General features: G+C 42.5%; 2 protein-coding genes across 3 annotated transcripts in view; one reads left to right on the top strand and one right to left on the bottom strand.

Annotated features, from left to right (window-relative positions):
* CHP1 (calcineurin like EF-hand protein 1) overlaps positions 1–13,522 on the bottom strand; it is a gene marked incomplete at its 3' end in the record, with an annotated part of 36,621 nt that extends 23,099 nt beyond the window's left edge. Inside the window, exons 1-2 of the mRNA XM_079700442.1 lie at positions 13,404–13,522; positions 5,772–5,844 (exon numbers count right to left, since the gene is read on the bottom strand). Of these exons, the coding sequence (XP_079556568.1) occupies positions 5,772–5,844; positions 13,404–13,470 (140 nt within the window). The 5' untranslated portion in view covers positions 13,471–13,522. The remainder of the gene's footprint in view (positions 1–5,771; positions 5,845–13,403) is intronic.
* Positions 13,523–16,860: 3,338 nt separating this feature from the next.
* The window catches only part of EXD1 (exonuclease 3'-5' domain containing 1), a gene marked incomplete at both ends in the record, with an annotated part of 37,861 nt that continues 36,252 nt past the window's right edge, over positions 16,861–18,469 (top strand). For both annotated transcript variants that reach the window (XM_079699703.1, XM_079699704.1), the window contains one exon: positions 16,861–16,993. In XM_079699703.1, coding sequence (XP_079555829.1) covers positions 16,861–16,993 — 133 coding nt within the window. The remainder of the gene's footprint in view (positions 16,994–18,469) is intronic.

Genomic DNA, 18,469 nt, shown 5'->3' on the forward strand with positions numbered 1-18,469 from the left:
CCTGGGCCCCCGGCAGTGAAAGTGCTGAGTCCTAACCACTGGACCACCAGGGAATTCCCTAGAGGTGATCTTTTTAAAAGTGATATATAACAACACAGCCAACTAGTAATTTCAGTAATAACTTTCTTGCAGAGTTTAACTGGTCTGTACTGTCCCCTGTAGTCAATTTAACCTGCATGAATTTACTATCCAGGAATACTTTTCATCATGGTATTATTTGAGAAAAAGTATCTGACAAAAATCCAATATTAAAATTGCTCAAAAAAATTGCTCAATGCACAGGATATTTTTTTTTTTTTTTTTTTTTTTTTTTTTTTTTTGCGGTAGGCGGGCCTCTCACTGTTGTGGCCTCTCCCCTTGCGGAGCACAGGCTCCGGAGCACAGGCTCAGTGGCCATGGCTCACGGGCCCAGCCGCTCCGCGGCATGTGGGATCTTCCCAGACCGGGGCACGAACCCGTGTCCCCTGCATCGGCAGGCGGACTCTCAACCACTGCGCCACCAGGGAAGCCCACACAGGATATTTTTAAAGTGAACTTTTAATGAAGTATAACATACATACAAGGAAGAGCAGAAATCACAAGCATTCAGTATGATGAATTTTCACCAAGTGAAGATTATAACCAGCACCCAAATCAAAAAATTGATTACTATCAGTACCCAGATACCTCCTTCATGTTCTCTGTGTCTCTATCTGCTCCCCTCCTCAAAGGGTAGTCATTATCCTGACATCTAACACAGATTAGATCAGCACCAAGGATATTTAAACAAAAGAAACCTTCTTTGTATCCAGATAATGACCAGGCTCTCACCCTGATCTGACCTACAAAGGACCATTTCAGGGCACCTTATAGGACCCAGCTGGCTTTTCAAAGACCAGTTTCAATGGCAGTGGTAGAAATATTTCACCCAAAATAATGGCACCTGAAGAAAGTAAGATTTGTGAGGTTATAGTATATATTTATATTCTGTGAAATACCGATCTAAAGATTACCAATCATTTTAACTCAACACCTATTGGTAGGCCAAGGAACTAGTGTTCTATAAAACATACTTTGGGGGTGAATCTCTGAAAGCATTTTGCAGAAGTTCCACTTCTAACCAAAGCCTTCTATAGTTTCTGCTTCATGTTCCCACTGAGACTGACACTTTTAAAAAAGGAGTACAGGGGTTTCCCTGGTGGTGCAGTGGTTAAGAATCCGCCTGCCAATGCAGGGGACACGGGTTCAAGCCCTGGTCCAGGAAGATCCCACATGCCGCGGAGGAACGAAGCCCGTGAACCACAGCTACTGAGCCTGCGCTCTAGAGCCTGTGCTTCGCAACAAAAGAAGCCACCGCAATGAGAAGCCTGCGTACCACAACGAAGAGTAGCCCCCGCTCGCTGCAACTAGAGAAAAGCCTGCGCACAGCAACAAAGACCCAACACAGGCTAAATAAATAAATAAATAAATTAAATAAATTAAAAAAAAAAAAAAGGAGTACAGAATGCCTTGGACAGTACACTATAGTCTCTCACTCTGCAGAATTTGGCTTCAAGCCTCAAACATAGAGCATCTTGGGAGAGGAAAGTGAAGAAAATGTGGAAGGAAAAATATTTCTCCTACTAACTTTCTTAGGAAAGTGGGGCATGTTAAAGGTAACAAAAGACTGGAGGTAACTTATATTCAGCTGAGCACCCTAATGGGTTCTAGAAAAGTCAAGTCAGGCCTTGAGCTGAGTTTGGCAGTAAAGGCTGGAGAGGGATAAATCACTCTATTACTATAAAAGAATTCTGAGTTTACCAGGTTATCTCTACAGCTGGAAGGAGTAGAAAAGATGGGGTTGGGGGAGAGGGGACGACAATCTATAACAAGATGGCCAGAGGCTGAGATGGCCATTGTCGGAGGCACAGCCACTGTGAAATCCTTGATATTGGGAGGGTCCAACAAAATGATTTATTGATATATACACAGTTGACCCTTGAACAACATGGGTTTGAACTGTGTGGGTCCATCCACGCTTGGATTTTTTTCAATAGTTAATACTTCAGTACTACAGGATCCATCATTGGTTGAATCTGCAGATGTGGAACCACGTACACCAAGGGCAGACTATAAGTTATTCTCGGATTTGACTGTGCAGAGGGCCACCACCTCTAACCCTTGCATTGTTCAAGGGTCAACTGTAACATGCTAGTTGTTTACTATGTAGTACAATGGGGTAATTTCTTCTGGCACTCAAGTTGGCTTGGGGCTTTTCCCGTATTTTAATCCATACCATGATGGAGATCAAAGAACAGATTTCAGACCAAGTGCTTTGTAAAGCTGAATACAAAAGAATCAGCTAGACTCAGGTAACCATGAAATCAAAAATTACCCTATCACTTCCTACCACCTCTTCCCCTACCAAGAATTTGTAGAAACCAGAACAGAAAGCAGTGCCTAGTGCATCATAGGTATTCAATAAATACCTATCAAATGAGTGAGTTAGTTCACTGGCTTTCCATAGAGTGTGAAGTTATGTTTTAGGGGCAGAGCAAATCTTGCCTAGATTTTAAGGAGCAGGTAAGACTAACTGACACATGGAAAGTTTTCACCTTTTCTGAGGAGAAACAGCTCCTTTTACAAAAGATTTTCCATTGTTTTCCAGCAAACAATGAAAGTGATTAAAGCACACATTTACAAATCACCCACTTTCTAGAAAGAAGAAAAGGACTCAAAACTAATGTGAATTCTATATCTTCACTTAGTGGTTAAATCTGAATTTATGAGGAAGACGTAATCCCAAACTCAAGTAAATTATTCAAGTATTCAGGCTGAAGGAAAAATAGAAATTTCTAGTCTGGTTAATTTTTCTAATACAAATTTATATAGTCTCCTCAACAAATGGTGCTGGAACAGCTAGATATCCACAGGCCAAAAAATAAAGTTTGACTCTTACATTTCTATCTATCGTTACACACACACACATTTTGTTTTGTTTTGTTTTGTTTTGGCTGCACTGCGTGGCATGTAGGATCTTAGTTCCCCGACCAGGGATCGTACCCATGCCCCCTGCAGTGGGTTAAGTGCATAGTCTTAACCACTGGACCACCAGGGAAGTCCCTACTTTCTTTTTCATTTTGTATAAATATACCAAAAAATACATATATATTGTGTGTGTGTATACATATACATACAAAAAACTCAAAATGACAAACATCCAGTTAAAAAATAGGCAAAGGATTTGAATAGGCATTTCTCCAAAGAGACATACAAATGGTCAACCAGCACATAGAAAAGATGCTCAACATCATTAACCACTAGGGAACTGCAAATCAAAACCACAGTGATCTACCACTCACATCCACTAGGATAGCTAAAATCAAAAGAGAGATAATAAGTGCTGATGAGGATGCAGAGAAATTTGAACCCTCATTACATTGCTGGTGGGAATGTAAAACAGTACAGAGCTGTGCAAGAGAGTTTGGTGGGTCTTCAATAAATTAAGCATAAAATTACCATGTGACCCACAATTCTACTCCTAGGTATATGTCCAAGAGAATTAAAACATAAGTCCACATAAAAATGTTCATAGTAGCCAAAAGGTGTTAACAACTCAAATCTCCACCATCTGATGAATGAATGAACAAAATGTGGTCTATGCATACAATGGAATATTATTCAGCCATAAAAAGGAAAGAAGTACTGATACACACTATAACATGGAAGAATCTTGAACATGTTAGGGGACTTCCCTGGTGGCACAGTGGTTAAGAATCTGCCTGCCAACGCAGGGGACACGGGTTCAAGCCCTGGTCTGGGAAGATCCCACATGCCGTGGAGCAACCAAGCCCCTGTGCCACAACTACCGAGCCTGTGCTCTAGAGCTCACGAACCACAACTACTGAAGCCCACGTGCCTACAGCCCCTTCTCCACAACAAGAGAAGTCACCACAGTGAGAAGCCCATGCACTGCAACGAAGAGTAGCCCCCGCTCACTGCAACTAGAGAAAGCCTGCCCACAGCAACCAAGACCCAAGGAAGCCAAAAATAAAGTAAATAAAATAAATAAGTTAAAAAAAAAAGAAAACATTATGTTAAATGAAAGAGTTAGTCACAAAAGGCCACATACTGCATGATTCCATTTATATGAAATGTCCATAGAGAGAGGAATGGGAAGTGACTGCTCTATGGGTATGAGGTTTCCATCTGAGCTGATGAAACTGTTCTGCAACTAGACTGTGGTAATATATAAACGTATTATACAGTGTTGTGAATGTACTTAATGCCACTAAAATGTACACTTTGAAATGGTAAATATTATGTTATGTGTATTTTGCCTCAATTAAAAAAAGAGGGGGGGCTTCCCTGGTGGCGCAGTGGTTGAGAGTCCGCCTGCCGATGCAGGGGACACGGGTTCGTGCCCCGGTCTGGGAAGATCCCACATGCCGCGGAGCGGCTGGGCCCGTGAGCCATGGCCATTGAGCCTGCGCGTCCAGAGCCTGTGCTCCGCAACGGGAGAGGCCACAACAGTGAGAGGCCCACACACCGCAAAAAAAAAAAAAAAAAAAAAAAAAAAGAGGGGACTTCTCTGGTGGTCCAGTGGTTAAGACTCTGCGCTTCCACTGCAGGGGGCTCAGGTTCGATCACTGGCCGGGGAACTAAGAGCCTGCATGCTGAGCAGTGCGGTAAAAAAAAGAAAAAGAAAAAGTACTTAGTGTGGTCTTTGCACGTGACAGGTATTCCGTAGTCATTGACTTTAATGACTGGGCAGCATGGTTTTGGTCAATTCCAGCTTGCAGTGAAGCCATATTTTGCCCTAAACAAACATGGCCCTATGGATTTATCAGCCATTTTCTAGCTCTTCTGCCTGAGGATTATGCACAAAGGCTCAGAAACTATATTCTTCCCCCTGTTATGCTACACCCCACACCTATGCTACAAGGCTTCTAAAGAAGTCCTCCATTGTTTTTTGACAGCCGCCAGAAAGGCAAACAGCTTCATTCTGTATCAGTCAATCAAAGCTGAGGAACAATAGTAACAAAATGCTGCTACTGAGTTAGGTTGGGAGGTGGTGGTAAGGAGATATTTCATTTGACTATAAGACAATTACAAATATGAAATGATACAGCATTACATTACTCTGAAATCATATACTTACTCAAGACCAGTTTCTCAACTGTGGCACTACTGACATTTAGGGGGGATTGTCCTGTGCATTTTAGGATGTTTAGCAGCATTCCTGGCCTCTACCCACTAGACACCAGTAGCATTCCCCAGCTGTGACAATCAAAAATGTCTCCAGATATTTGGCCACCCAAGGGAAAATAGCCCTCAGTTGAGAACCACTGCTCTAGACGAAAATACTGAACATCTTATCTAACATTAATACATATAAACTGATGTACCCTAGGAATATGGGTTGGGTTGGGTTGGGAAATGAGAGGGGAAAGGACAAAACAACCTACACCATCTTGGATTGCTATGGGTCAGCCTCCTGAAAGCTAACATGTTTGGAAAAGAGCTGTGGGAAAACTCAAGCAGAGAGAGCCAAAATTCCCAAAGGTACATTCATAGGACCAGAGCAATGGCCACCCAAACTAAGGGGAGCTGGAGTAAAACAGCAAGCACCTAGTGATAAAAGTAAATTCATTGTCCTGCTTAGTATGTAAGTCCCCTGTGGATCAATGATACTCAGAGATGAGTGAAGAAATGGTCCCTGTTCTCTGCATGCCAGATGCCTATTGTGTCTGCTCTCTGGATAAAGGCAGCTATTCAGACGTTGTCAGAAAATAAAGAACAGAACTGCCTACCTGAGAGTCCCATTCTCTCCTTTGTCCAGGCTGGTGAACCGGCTGTAGAGGCGGGTGATCTGACTGTGGGAAACTAAAGAACACAAAATTAGTCCCAGCTGGAGAAGTTGCCCTCCACTCGAACTGAACCTGAATGTGGCCCTTCAGAAGCCAGCTGCTATTCTGGTCCCAGGCCAACATTAAATGCTTCAAAGTCAGTAAAGTGGGCCGAAATCTCAACTCCAACTCACCTCTAGAGTGTCAAAGCAGAAAGAATGAAAGGAGTTAGAAAATAAACTAAATCCAGAGTAAACAAAATTGACTCTCAGGAATGAAGTCTAGGCTTAATTAAGACTGTGTTAAATGGCAGGTAGTTAAGATTTAACAAAACAAGGCCAAATTTAGTTTAAAAGGAAATTGTGAAACTTTCACCTTTCAGTACCCTGACTTAGAGGCTATGAAAATGCACGCTTTGGTTAAAAACACATCTCTATTAATCAGTTTGATGTTTCAGGCTGGCACAGCTGGGTAGGTAACTTGTGTTGAATTAAAGATCGGGGCTGGGCTTCCCTGGTGGCGCAGTGGCCTTCTCCTCTGCTCTCTACTCTCCTTAGAGAGCCAGTAGTACAGAACGGAGCCCAGCCTGCGCTGAAACCTGACGCTGAAGAATTCACAGCTTTGCCCAGTGTGTCCTCTCCTCCTAGCTCTGGGCCACTCACTTCCTGTTTCTCCTGCCTGTGCCCCTGTTTATTTTATCCCATTGTTCCTAAAACTGCAGGTGGATTTTTGTTTCTTGAGCTGGGGGAGGAAGACAACTATCAGGACTCCCTCAGCCACCCCTTTACCCGTGAAGGTACAGCCTAGGACAAAGTCCACACTTGCCACACCCTTTTTGGCTGTTGTCTTTTCTCTGATAACTTCTTTTTTTCCTCCTACCTCCAATCTGCCAGGAGACTAAACTATTTCCCAGAAGTTTCTTTTTGCATTTCCAAAGTTTCATTGTCTACCTGTAGTTATTACCTCATAATTGTCAGCTTGTGCCTGAGTTAGTCCAAAATGAGGAGCAAAATAGCTTCCTTGTAGATGTCATCTGAGGATAACATGACCATTTTACAAATTACCTAATTTCCTTTCTTGGAGCCCATTCCTTTACTGGGAACTCAGTGGAGGTCATGCCATCACAGAGAAGAGGCTGACCCAAGGCTGTGGTGATCTTTTACCTGAAGATCAGTCCTGAGGGAAAAGATAAAGCCACTGATGCTTTTTTTTTTTTGTGAATGCCCAGCCAGGGCAGAGCCAGCAGGGGTCCAGACACTGAAGCAGTTGTGGACCTTTCTGCTAGTCAGGCAGGTGTCAGTAGCTTGGTGTACACTCTTGTGAGAGTCAGGTTGACAGGTTCTGATTCCAATCACGGCACCACAGCTTACCAGTGAGGGGTGAGTGAGTGGGGTTGTGGAATGAACTAACAGAATCCAGGAGAGGAAAGTGCTTGGCAAAGGTCTGGCACTTGGTAAGTGCTCCAGGTTAGCTATTATCATCATTATCCTTACATTGTGCACCTGCAGGTACAGTTTTACTGCTGTACTAATTAATCGCCAGCTTTCTCCTGATTCTGCCAGTCACAACCGTTTTCTTCAGGAACCTGACTAGGCTTTGGCCTCGGGCCTCAAAGGCTGCTCTAGAACTAAAGTTCCCTTTAGTTTTCACAAAATAAGTCAGTTAAAGAATGACTAAATGGGCTTCCCTGATGGCGCAGTGGCTGAGAGTCCGCCTGCTGATGCAGGGGACATGGGTTCGTGCCCTGGTCCGGGAAGATCCCACATGCCGCGGAGCGGCTGGGCCCGTGAGCCATGGCCGCTGAGCCTGCGCGTCCAGAGCCTGTGCTCCCCAACGGGAGAGGCTACAACAGTGAGAGGCCCACATACCGCAAAAAAAAAAAAGAAAAAAAGAATGACTAACTTTCCCAAAAGATTTTTTCAAAAAACAAAATTCGTTCACAATCTCAACATCACTGCTTTCATTTCTTCATATATCATCTAACATGTCACTGTGTACTTTACATAAACATAATAGCTTATTTTTCATTTATTAATAACTGCATAATATTTAGTCCACTGAGTATTATATATTTCAGGTTACTTTTCTTTAACAAGGAACACATTCATATTGCAGTTCTTTTTATACTAGTTTTTTTTTAATTTGAGAAAACAATCTATTCACATGGTAAAAATGGTACAAAAGTCATCATAATGAAAAGTCACCCTAACAACCGCATTCCTCAGTCTCCGTTGCCAGAGTCAAACATTATTACCAGTTTACTGTGAATCCTTCTAGAAATTCCATATGTATGTACATATAAGTATGTACAGCAAGTTATAAAATTTTTAAGTTGGAAGAAATGTTGTCACCTTGTCCAACTTCTTCAACTAACGAGTGAGCCATCAGTCATCTTTCTAATCTAGAACACCATCCAAAAGAAAGGGATACTGAAACCTTATAGTACGATTTTTAAAATTCCCTTAGTGAGGGAATGTATGACATTACATCCCATATTTCAGAAAAAGAGATCAGTTTATGGCTGCTTGAGTTCATAATTTACCAATATGTTAAAAACAAATGTGTAAATAAGTAACCAAACAACCATAAAACTGCTATCTTCCAGGACAAACTGGGCTATGTGGAAATCAGTGGAGAAATGTACAACCAAATGCCAACTTTGAACACAACTCAATATGGTTACATCTCAATCTACCTCCTAAATTTCGGAACTAATGTTATAATGATATTGTTACAAAGAGCTCTGTTAGAACAGACGAAGGAGGAGGAGAAAAAGAAGAAGCAGCAGCAACAGCAGCAGCAAGTAAGCAGGCTTTAATTCAGGTGCTAAACTCACTATGACCAAGAATATAAAGCAAACTCCAAGGTGTATACCTCAGAGTAACTTCAAGGAGCAAAAAGGTATTGGAACTGCCCCAAATGAAGGCAGGACAAGTTTCCAGGAAACTATTCTCACCAGAAGGCGCTAGGTTAGCAGGACAAGTGCCCAAAACCTGCATCATTCTTGGTAACCCAAAGGAAGTCTCAGGAGTTGACAATTACTTTCAGAAAAGGCTGTGAATGTGGGCATATCTTCAATGAAGCTATATTTTTCTCCACTGATGGGCAAATAATTAGTTTCTATTGTTGAAAGGTTACTTAAAACACACTGCTAATCTTCTGACTAAAAGCCTTTCTGACTATCATTACTGTGCTCAGAGAAAGAAGGCATTTCAAAGAAATGCCAAGCACTAAGGAGGAAAAGCAAAGTGAAGAGTAAAAATGAAAAGGGAATAAGGAAAAAAGTCATTTTGCCCTTGCCTTTATCCTAAATCTTAACACAGAAGAACAGATTAATAACCTAGGTAAAGCATATACGTGCAACCGAAGGTAACTCTCAAAAGATTGAGAGGTTGAAGCCTGCAACCCTAACCATTCCTCCTGAACACTCCACACCCCAATATTTCGCATTTCCCCTGGCAAGAGGACTTCAAGAGCTGGCCTATTCTCTCAGGAAACCTATAGATTAAGAGACTTAAAAGAGATTAAAAACAAAAACAAAAACTTTCTTATAACTGGGGATGTCTGAATATGGACTGAATGATAGATAATATTTATAGAATTATTGTCAACTTTCTTAGGTGTGATAATAGTATTCTAGTTATGTAGGAAAAACAATCCCTATTCTCAGGAGATACATGCAGAAGGCTTAAGGGGTGAAGAGTTCTAATATCGGCAACTTTAAAATGGTTCATCAAAAAAATACATATAGGGCTTCCCCGCTGGTGCAGTGGCTAAGAACCCGCCTGCCAATGCAGGGGACACGGGTTCAAGCTCTGGTCCGGGAAGATCCCACATGCTGCGGAGCAACTAAGCCCGTGCGCCACAACTACTGAGCCTGTACTCTAGAGCCCACGAGCCACATCTACTGAGCCTACATGCCACAACTACTGAAGCCCACACGCCTACAGCCCGTGCTCCGCAACAAGGGAAGCCACCGCAATGAGAAGCCCGTGCTCCGCAACAAGGGAAGCCACCGCAATGAGAAGCCCGTGCACCGCAACGAAGAGTAGCCCCCGCTTGCTGCAACTAGAGAAAGCATGCCCACAGCAAAGAAGACCAACACAGCCATAAATTAAAAAATAGGAGCTGGAACACAGCAGCAGGGTCTTCTGTAGTGACAGAACCTTCAGGCACTATGGCAAGGCAGATGAGGGCCATGAAGGGGTCCTGCATTTTGAGGCAGGAGCAGCCTGAAGTTGAACTTCCGCTTACATTCTAGCCCAGGAAATTATTCTCAAGCAATTGCCTTTGCCTGTCTTGTGCTCTTTGTTGCAACTACAGAGAAACCCACACTAGTTCTATCATCACTACACCCTTTCAAACAAACAAAACCTCACTGGCCTGTAAAACTTACTTCCCAAACCTGTTCAATATCTTTGCCATGTCACATGACACACACCAGAAGGTAGAGGCTAAAAATAAATCAATCGACATTTATTACTACTCAGTTGGCATGAGTTGTTTCTCACAGATTATGTGGCTATTCTTTTTAAAGGTTTTAAGTAATTCACAGCCAGGTTATTGCCACACAGTTAAGTGAACTAAAGGTGGAGAATACAGAAACTCCCAAGACACTTATGACCTTTCCCTTAATGACAACTTTTATTGAAATGATTTTAATTTATGGAAATGTTGATGAGTGAAAGAAGGTGATAGAACTAAGACAATATAGCAAATGTTTTACGCCAACACAAAGTGTTTTCAGACAGTGTTTTTTAAACTGTTAGAAACAAAAGGATTTCTACTCCTTTCAAAGTTTTATTTCCTTAGAATTGGGAAAACATGATTCCTAATCAAATATTCCCTGAAAATAGGAAAAGTGTAAAATGCTGTCACCTCTCCAGTTATATAGCTCTAGACATAGTTTTTATAACTAGCATATGCTAATGGTATTTTCCCAATAAGATGGTTGTTATCTATGGTTCAAAAGGTAATAGCTAACACCTGGTGCTCATTACATACCCAGACACTATTCTAAGTAGTTTACATTTTTCTCATTTTATTCTCACTAGGAATCCTATAAAGTAGGTACTATTATTATTCCCATTTACAGATGACAAAGTTGAGGCTTACAAGGAATTCTTACTTAGAACTACTTTTCCAAACACTTAGAGATTAAATTTCAAATACCGGATAACCTAGTCATACATGAATTCTAATCAATTTAGACTTATGAATGCAAAGCTTTCATACTGAATATAAAGTCAGTTTTACTCAATCATGCTACATTTTCTTACTGGCAAAGCGAGTGAAGAAATGTCTTATACTTGTTCTTAACTTTAAGTGTTTCTGATTGATAGTTCCCCAAACTCTTAACAGAACAAGATGCAGAGGAAAATAGGACTAATTCCACCTCTCTACCCTACCCTCAGGTATCCGTTGTTTTTATTCTTCTAAACCTTTTGCATCATGCTAAGATTAATGTTTTAAAAATCAACTCTGCTGATCAGCACTAACTGGATAAATTGATGGCTCAACTCCCAGAGCAGAAGAATGACAGGTAGCATGCTGGGGGAGAAAGCACCTGGAAGCCACCAAAAATGCCCTAGGTTAATTTATCCAAATCTAATCAATTCATGCATGTATCAAGGCCCAATTCCTGTCCTCCTCAAGGCCAGCTCACAAGGACTCTTCCCTGAGTTCTGAAAGAGGTGCTACACAATTTCAGGTACCCTATGTCCTGATGCTAATCCTAACTCCTGTGGGCTTATCTCTATGACAGGTTTGTGAGCATCTTTTGTCACCATCTGCTTTGAGTACCCAGTATCGTACTGAATACAGACATTGCAAAAATTCAGTAAGTACTTGTTTCATTAGGCTTTCTGGCTCAATACATACATTTGTACTGGTTGTGGCTGAGACTCTCCCTCAGCCTTGATTCACTTTTCGGCAACTAGGAAAACAGCTCTGCAGGAGTACTCAGTTCTCACAAGGTCACACAGTAAAATATAATCCAGAGTCCTAAGGCAATCGAGGCCACTTCCATCTGGTCAAATGTAATAAAACCAGAATGAGATTATTGCTCCCTTCCTCTTGAGGCAAAAATAGCTTTTTCCCACCCTCACTCTGGTTTACACTCCCTCATTATGTGACTTTTTATTTTAAGCATGAATGCTTTAACTCTGGTGTCACCTTAGCCCTACAGTAGTTCTTATGTTCTCACAAGTGTGGCCAGAGGTCATAATCACAAAATGTAATAAAATGCTTGCTGAATCCAAACTGCCTACGTTTCTACTCTTGGAATCAGGGTAAGTCATAAAATGACCATAAGGTCAAGTGGCCAAATAAGTACTGCACATTATAAACAGCTAACTACTTTCTGTCATTCATTCAAAATCATCAAAAGGACTACATTGGTAGGCGGTGAGGTCCTTAAAGTCTTTATGGAGAGGCTTAATGACGGTAAGTTAGGAGATGCTGAAAGCAGTAAACCAATCTGACAAGGGATGAGGCTGGATAACACCCCTTCCAATTTGAAGATTCTAGAAAGTTGAACTTGTCAGAAAGCATGGGACAGCATTTAATTTATCTCAGGCCACCATTGCCTGAATAATTCTGAGGTTCCCCCAGCACTCAATATTATCTGCGAATGGACCACTGAGTTATTTACTGGCCATCTCGTTATCAAAGACAGGTATCATGAAGACTCAGAGCCCAGATGTTTACATAACTCATGTAAAATACAAGAGTCATAATGAATTACTGAGAAGAGAAAATAATGTATGCATTATCAAGGGCTACACAAATGTATGATGGTGTTTTACCGGGCTTCTGAATTCCCAAAACTCTGTTGCCCCTTTCAAGTTAATGAGGAAGAGACTGGACTGTAAAAAAATCAGTACAAATTCACACTGAGGTTTTTGCAGCACGTCCAATTTCCACGGCGACTGTATGAAGTACACCAGCATAGTAGAAATCAATAGATCTGAAATTAGGACAGCAAGCATCCTCACTGTAAATAAAAAACTGGTAGTCACAGTATCCGTGCTTTCTCTCCACAAGCTCAGAATGAAAAAGTCTCATACTCAGACCCCTGATTCTTTAAGGTGTCCCGTCCCGTCTTCCAAAGCCTTACTGTACGATCTCACTTTCTGGATTTATTTTTCCGGTTGTGGCAAGAATTTGTTTGATTTCCCACAGTTGTCAGTGGTTTTAAGTCCTTGCCCAGAAACGTCACAGGAACGGACAGAATGTTTTCTACAGAATCCATCCACAGTTCCTGAATTTGAGGTTGGTGCGAGGAAAGATAAAGGAAAAGAGTTCGGGGGCTTTCAAGAGCAGGGGGAAGAGAAAAGAGCGGGATCAGTGATCTGCGGGTGATCGTGACTCCCGCCTTTGGTGGGAAGGACAGCCCCACAAGAGGCACTGCCCTGCTCCAGGTAGCTGTAGCTTAAGAACAGGTCCTCCATCATCCCCGAAGCTCCAGCGCTGGAGGCTGCCCAGGACGCCCCCAACCTCCCGGCACCTCATCTCCAGACCTCAGCGACAGTCGCCCTTGGTCCTGAGGCCAGCCGGAGGCGCTCGGCCGCGTTCCCACCCCCTACCCGAACTCACAGCCAGTTTCCTTCTTGATCTCCTCGAGCTCTTCGTCCCGCAGTAACGTGGAGGCCCGGGACCCCATCACCGAGCCGGGAGCTCCTCCGGGAGCAGCGGCGCCAAAAGCGACAGCGGCGGCGGTAGGGAGGGAAGAAGGGGAGGAAGAGCCAGGGGTCAAGAAGGGAGAGGGCAGTGGTTCTACTGTGGACTGGGAAGGGAACCCAGGGATGGCGCGCGGGGGAGGGCGGCCCGGAGGCCCAGCCAATTGGGAGTGAGGCTGAGCTCAGCGCCGGAGCCGACGTCGACGTTCCTAGCTCCAGCCCCCGAATGAATCAGCCCAGCGCCGGGCCAGGTCTAGCTAAAGACGGACCACACCCCCGGAAACATGATGCCACCGGCCTTAAAGGGGCAATTCTGACCCTAGCGCCCTCAATTAAAAGGGCAACGCCATTGACCCACTGTTTTACAACACAATAACGTGTGGCAGGCGGTGTAACCAACCTGTTTCTCACAGAACTCTTACACGAGAAATCCCACCCTACGGTTGGCATGGATTGCGGAGAGAAATAATAAAAACAGACAAAACGTCGCTTGGGTGAATGCTAGGGTGCGCCTCCTGGGAACTGCATGCTGGGACTTGCACCTCCTGATTCTTCCTGGGGGCCCTCTCTCCTCCAGGCCGCAAGGGGCGCTCGGGAGCCAGCCTCGGGACCGCGCGCCGATTGGCTCCTCGGGAAACAGACGCGACCTCTTGTTCAGGCCGGCTGGCGTCCGACCTGTAGTGTGGGTTCGCAGGCTGCGTACTTTAGTTAGTTTTCGGGACTGTCCGTAGATAGCCGCCACCGCGGGTTTGGAGCTCCCGGAGGGTTCTTCCTTAACAGCAGTCCCTCTTCTTTCACTTCAAGACTGAAGCTCGAGGAACTCACCATTGGGCTGAAATAGAGACAAGATTTCCCAAACTTTCGTCGGAGGAAAAAGAAAAACAAACCTAACGGCGGAGGAGAGAATTTCTAGCGTATGGCCCGCCGTTTATTTGAAGTTTCTTATTTTGCCTTAAAAACGAGGAAACTTGCATTTTTTTTCCTGTGGCATATTTTTGTTTGTTTTCTTGAAAACATTTAAAGCCACCCGTTAAATTAGTACACCCTTTCAGGTGAACCAGTTCTTTTCCTGTGGCTTCAGTGCCTTTACGCCCCTTACCCACCCCTCGAGTGTTACTTTGTACAGAACTGGTTTGAGTTATGGAAGAATCAAATTATGACCGCTATCACTTAGTACTTAAGCACTAGGACACTGTATTAGCGAGCTGGTCAAGTCAATTTAGGTTACTAGTTTTAAACTTTACCTAAGGCTTTGACGGCTTAGCAGGAGACTGAGGTTCTAGTCTTACTGAATTGTTTTCACGATAGACTTCCTCTTGTCTGACCTAATGATGTCTGCCTGAATAAGCAGAGTGTGACATGTTGGATATGCCCATCTAGGCCACAGGACCTTCTTTTTATTCTGAGAGCCTAAGTATGGTAGAAAAACCTGTGATGTCACCGACGTGAATGTCCATTTTCTGAGTCTGTCTTGAAGCCCATCTCTAGGTCCTGACCTTACTTGCTCCTTCCTAATCTTGAATATTAACCTTTTGCAGCCATCCTCAGTCGAGGCTTTCTTTGCTTTGTGTTAATGTTTTTCTGATTTACTTTAACATTTCTTAAATTTCTTTATTATCCAGGCATTTCACAAGCTTATTTCTTATGTATCTTTTAAAAATATAAATTAATTTTTACCTCTATTAAGGGCTGGTTTTTCCAGTTTTATGTTGTCTTTTATTTCTGTAAAAATTCCCCTTTTACCAGTTGATTGACTTGAACAAAGAATGATTTTTTTTTTTTTTTTTTTTTTTTTGTGGTACGCGGGCCTCTCACTGTTGTGGCCTCTCCCATTGCGGAGCACAGGCTCCGGACGCGCAGGCTCAGCGGCCATGGCTCACGGGCCCAGCCGCTCCGCGGCATGTGGGATCCTCCCAGACCGGGGCACGAACCCGCTTCCCCTGCATTGGCAGGCGGACTCTCAACCACTGCGCCACCAGGGAAGCCCAGAAGAATGATTTTTCCAGGCACTCTGGTGACTTGTTTTACGTTCTCTCTGGATACATAACACTTTGTCTTGCACTAGACTGCACACATCCTCCACTAAGGACCTGGTTTTAGTGCAGGTTCCATTACCTTCTAGCTGTGTAACTTTGGGAAGGTGTCTTAAATCTTTAAGCCTCAGTTTCTACATCTGTAAATTAGGTAGTTGTTGTAGGCAACAATAATAGTTGTGAAGGCACTTGCTAGACCTTAAAATATTAAAGTGTAAGTTATTTATCTGGTTAAAAATGCTATGTAACTTCTCACCTCTTCCTAGTCAAATTGGGCCTTAGTTATTTGGTCAGTATTTTATAGTTAAACTAAATTGCAAAATTCACTGGTTGACTATTCCAAGTGGGGCAAAGGCAAGCCACTTTTAAATTTAACCACTGTGGAGGAACACTTAGCTAAGGTTCTAAATACAAAGACATCCGAATAACAGGATTGTTCTAAAAGATACTTTTTAAAAAAAGGATTCATCTTTTAATTTACAGTATTACCCTAAGGATTATAAGAGTGTCTACTATGAATGATAGCTGTTTCTTCAAGATAAAGTTTTTTCTTTGTACATTTCTGCATTGTTATCCTTTTTATGAGCATGCATCATATTTACAAAAACAGTTGAATTTTACAAAACCATTGTGTGGCATGTGTCAGTTAATCTGTCAGGCTGCACATGACTGGTGACATTACAGCAGCCCAGTCCCTGAGCTGTGGCCAGGGTGGTGTGGAATGGCCCTCATAGTGACATGGCAGCTGGATTGGTAATGCATAAATTGTGATAGTTCTAAGTCACTTATTCTTTGGTTGGTTACAGTGTGAAACTCTGGAAATGTGATTAACCTAGAACAGGCTTCATCTAGAAGAGGTTAGATCCCAGACGTTTCTGGGTAAACAATTCATTGCAATGTGTTGGCAGGTGTTTGCCAATATCAATTTTTTTCATTTGTTCTTTTCGTTTTTTTGGTTGCTGTTAAAATGATGTATGCATGTGCTATTAAAAAGCCTCTAAATGTTCTTCTTATTCCATTTAGCTAAGGAAGGAAAAGTGATATTAGGCCATTTTATAGACAAAGACGTCAAACCCACCTTGCCTGAAGTCTTATACTTTTCAGTTTCCCATGTATAAATCAGAGTTGGTGCTTGCAATGATATTTTTCTCATTATCATTCTAAAAAGATGAACAGAATTGAATTTCTCTAATATTTTAATTTTTCTTATCCCAGGTATGGGGAAAGGAAAAATAACCCCATTTTCCCCAAAATATTTAAAAAATCATAGATCTCTTTTATTTTCAAGGGTTTGGATACTTAAAGAAGATTATTTGAAGACTCCTTTTGGAATCAAATAGCATGGATCCCAGCAGTGACTACCATTTCCTCAACCAGATTTTGTGGAGAAGAGTGAAACTCACATTGGTTTGTGGCGTCTTTGAGGGAGTGCTCCAGCATGTGGACCCTAACAAGATTGTTGTCCTGAAGAAAGGTCTCATTTTATTTCTCATAATCTCCTGCCTTTTAGGAGACTAATAACTCAGTTTGGGTGATGGTTCCGCGCTCCCTTGGCACCTGGGAGAGTGGCATTATTCCTATTTTAGGGAAGAGGTGGGAGGAGGATTAGAATGCTGTTTTCCCTAACAGAGCAACATGGCTGCATATGCTGGCTTGTCCCCACTTCTATACTTTTATTGACATGAGAGTGGAAATTTTCAATATATAGTTTTTTTTAACTGGGTACTTCTTTTAATTTCGCTCCATATGCACCTTGAAATTAAAAATAACCACTGTATTAGATAGAATTGCTTTTGGCTTCAACAGACAAATTCACAAAGACAGTAAGGGGTTAATTTTTCTCATGCAAAAAGAAGCCCAGAGGTAGACTACTGAGGAATTGTGCGGTGGCTGAAAGATGCCAGGAGGGATCAGGTGTCTTGTGCTCCTGCTCTGCCACCTCAGCGACCATGTGTTATCCTCCTGGTCACAAGGTAGCCTTTACACCTCCCAGTTTCAATTCCAATTCATTTTTAAAGGATAAAATTCAGGAACAGCCAGATGGAAGAGATTTATAGGGCAAGGTATGTGGGAAAGGGCTCAGAGTTTCTACCTTCTCTAGGCATGCCACCATCTTAGCCTCCTCCATGTGCTCACCTTGAAGCCCCAATATATAGTTTTTATTCAGCTAGAATATTGACTTGTTAAGAGTAGTTGATTTCCTGGCACAATAAATTTCAAGTTCACTGTTGAAACGTGTAAATGACATTTGAGAGATTAGTGTTATTGTTAAGCCATATTACGAGTTAAAATAGACTTTTGTAGGCTAGGATGGGACTATACCAGGCTTTTGCAATATTAATTCATTTGGTAATCATTTACTGAGTTTTATATCCCAGGCACTGTGCTGGGTACCAGGGATATGGATAAGAATAACATGGTCTCTGTCCTCAAAAAACTTTGTCTAGTAAGGAGACAGGTAAACAAGTAGAAAAATGTAATGCAGTGTGATACCCTCTGTGATAGAGGGACGCACAAGATGCTATGGAAAAAAAATTTCAGCTAATTTAGATCTGAGAATGGTAGGGTTAGGACAGTGGGGAAGGCTTCCCAAAGGAGGAATTGATGGTGGAACTGTTACACCTGCTTACTAATTTATGTACCATTTGGACAAAGCAGGGAGTGACATCACTCTGACAGCAGCATGAAGGAAGGTTTGAAGTAGCAATAAACTAGAGACAAGGAGAATAGACAGGGAACTATTCAGACAATCAAGGGACCCAATAAAGAGGAAATGATGGGAGTCAGAGCTAAGGTTTGGCAAGGAATGGAGAAGAGAAGACAGATTCTAGAAATGCTTAGGAGTGAGGATAAGTAACCTAGTAATCAATTAGATCAGGGGTCCCCAATCCCCAGACCACATACCGGTACTGGTCCATGGCCTGTTAGGAACCGGGCTGCACAGCAGGAG

Source organism: Hyperoodon ampullatus (genome assembly GCF_949752795.1).
Source record: "Hyperoodon ampullatus genome assembly, chromosome: 3".
Classification (NCBI taxonomy): domain Eukaryota; kingdom Metazoa; phylum Chordata; class Mammalia; order Artiodactyla; family Ziphiidae; genus Hyperoodon; species Hyperoodon ampullatus.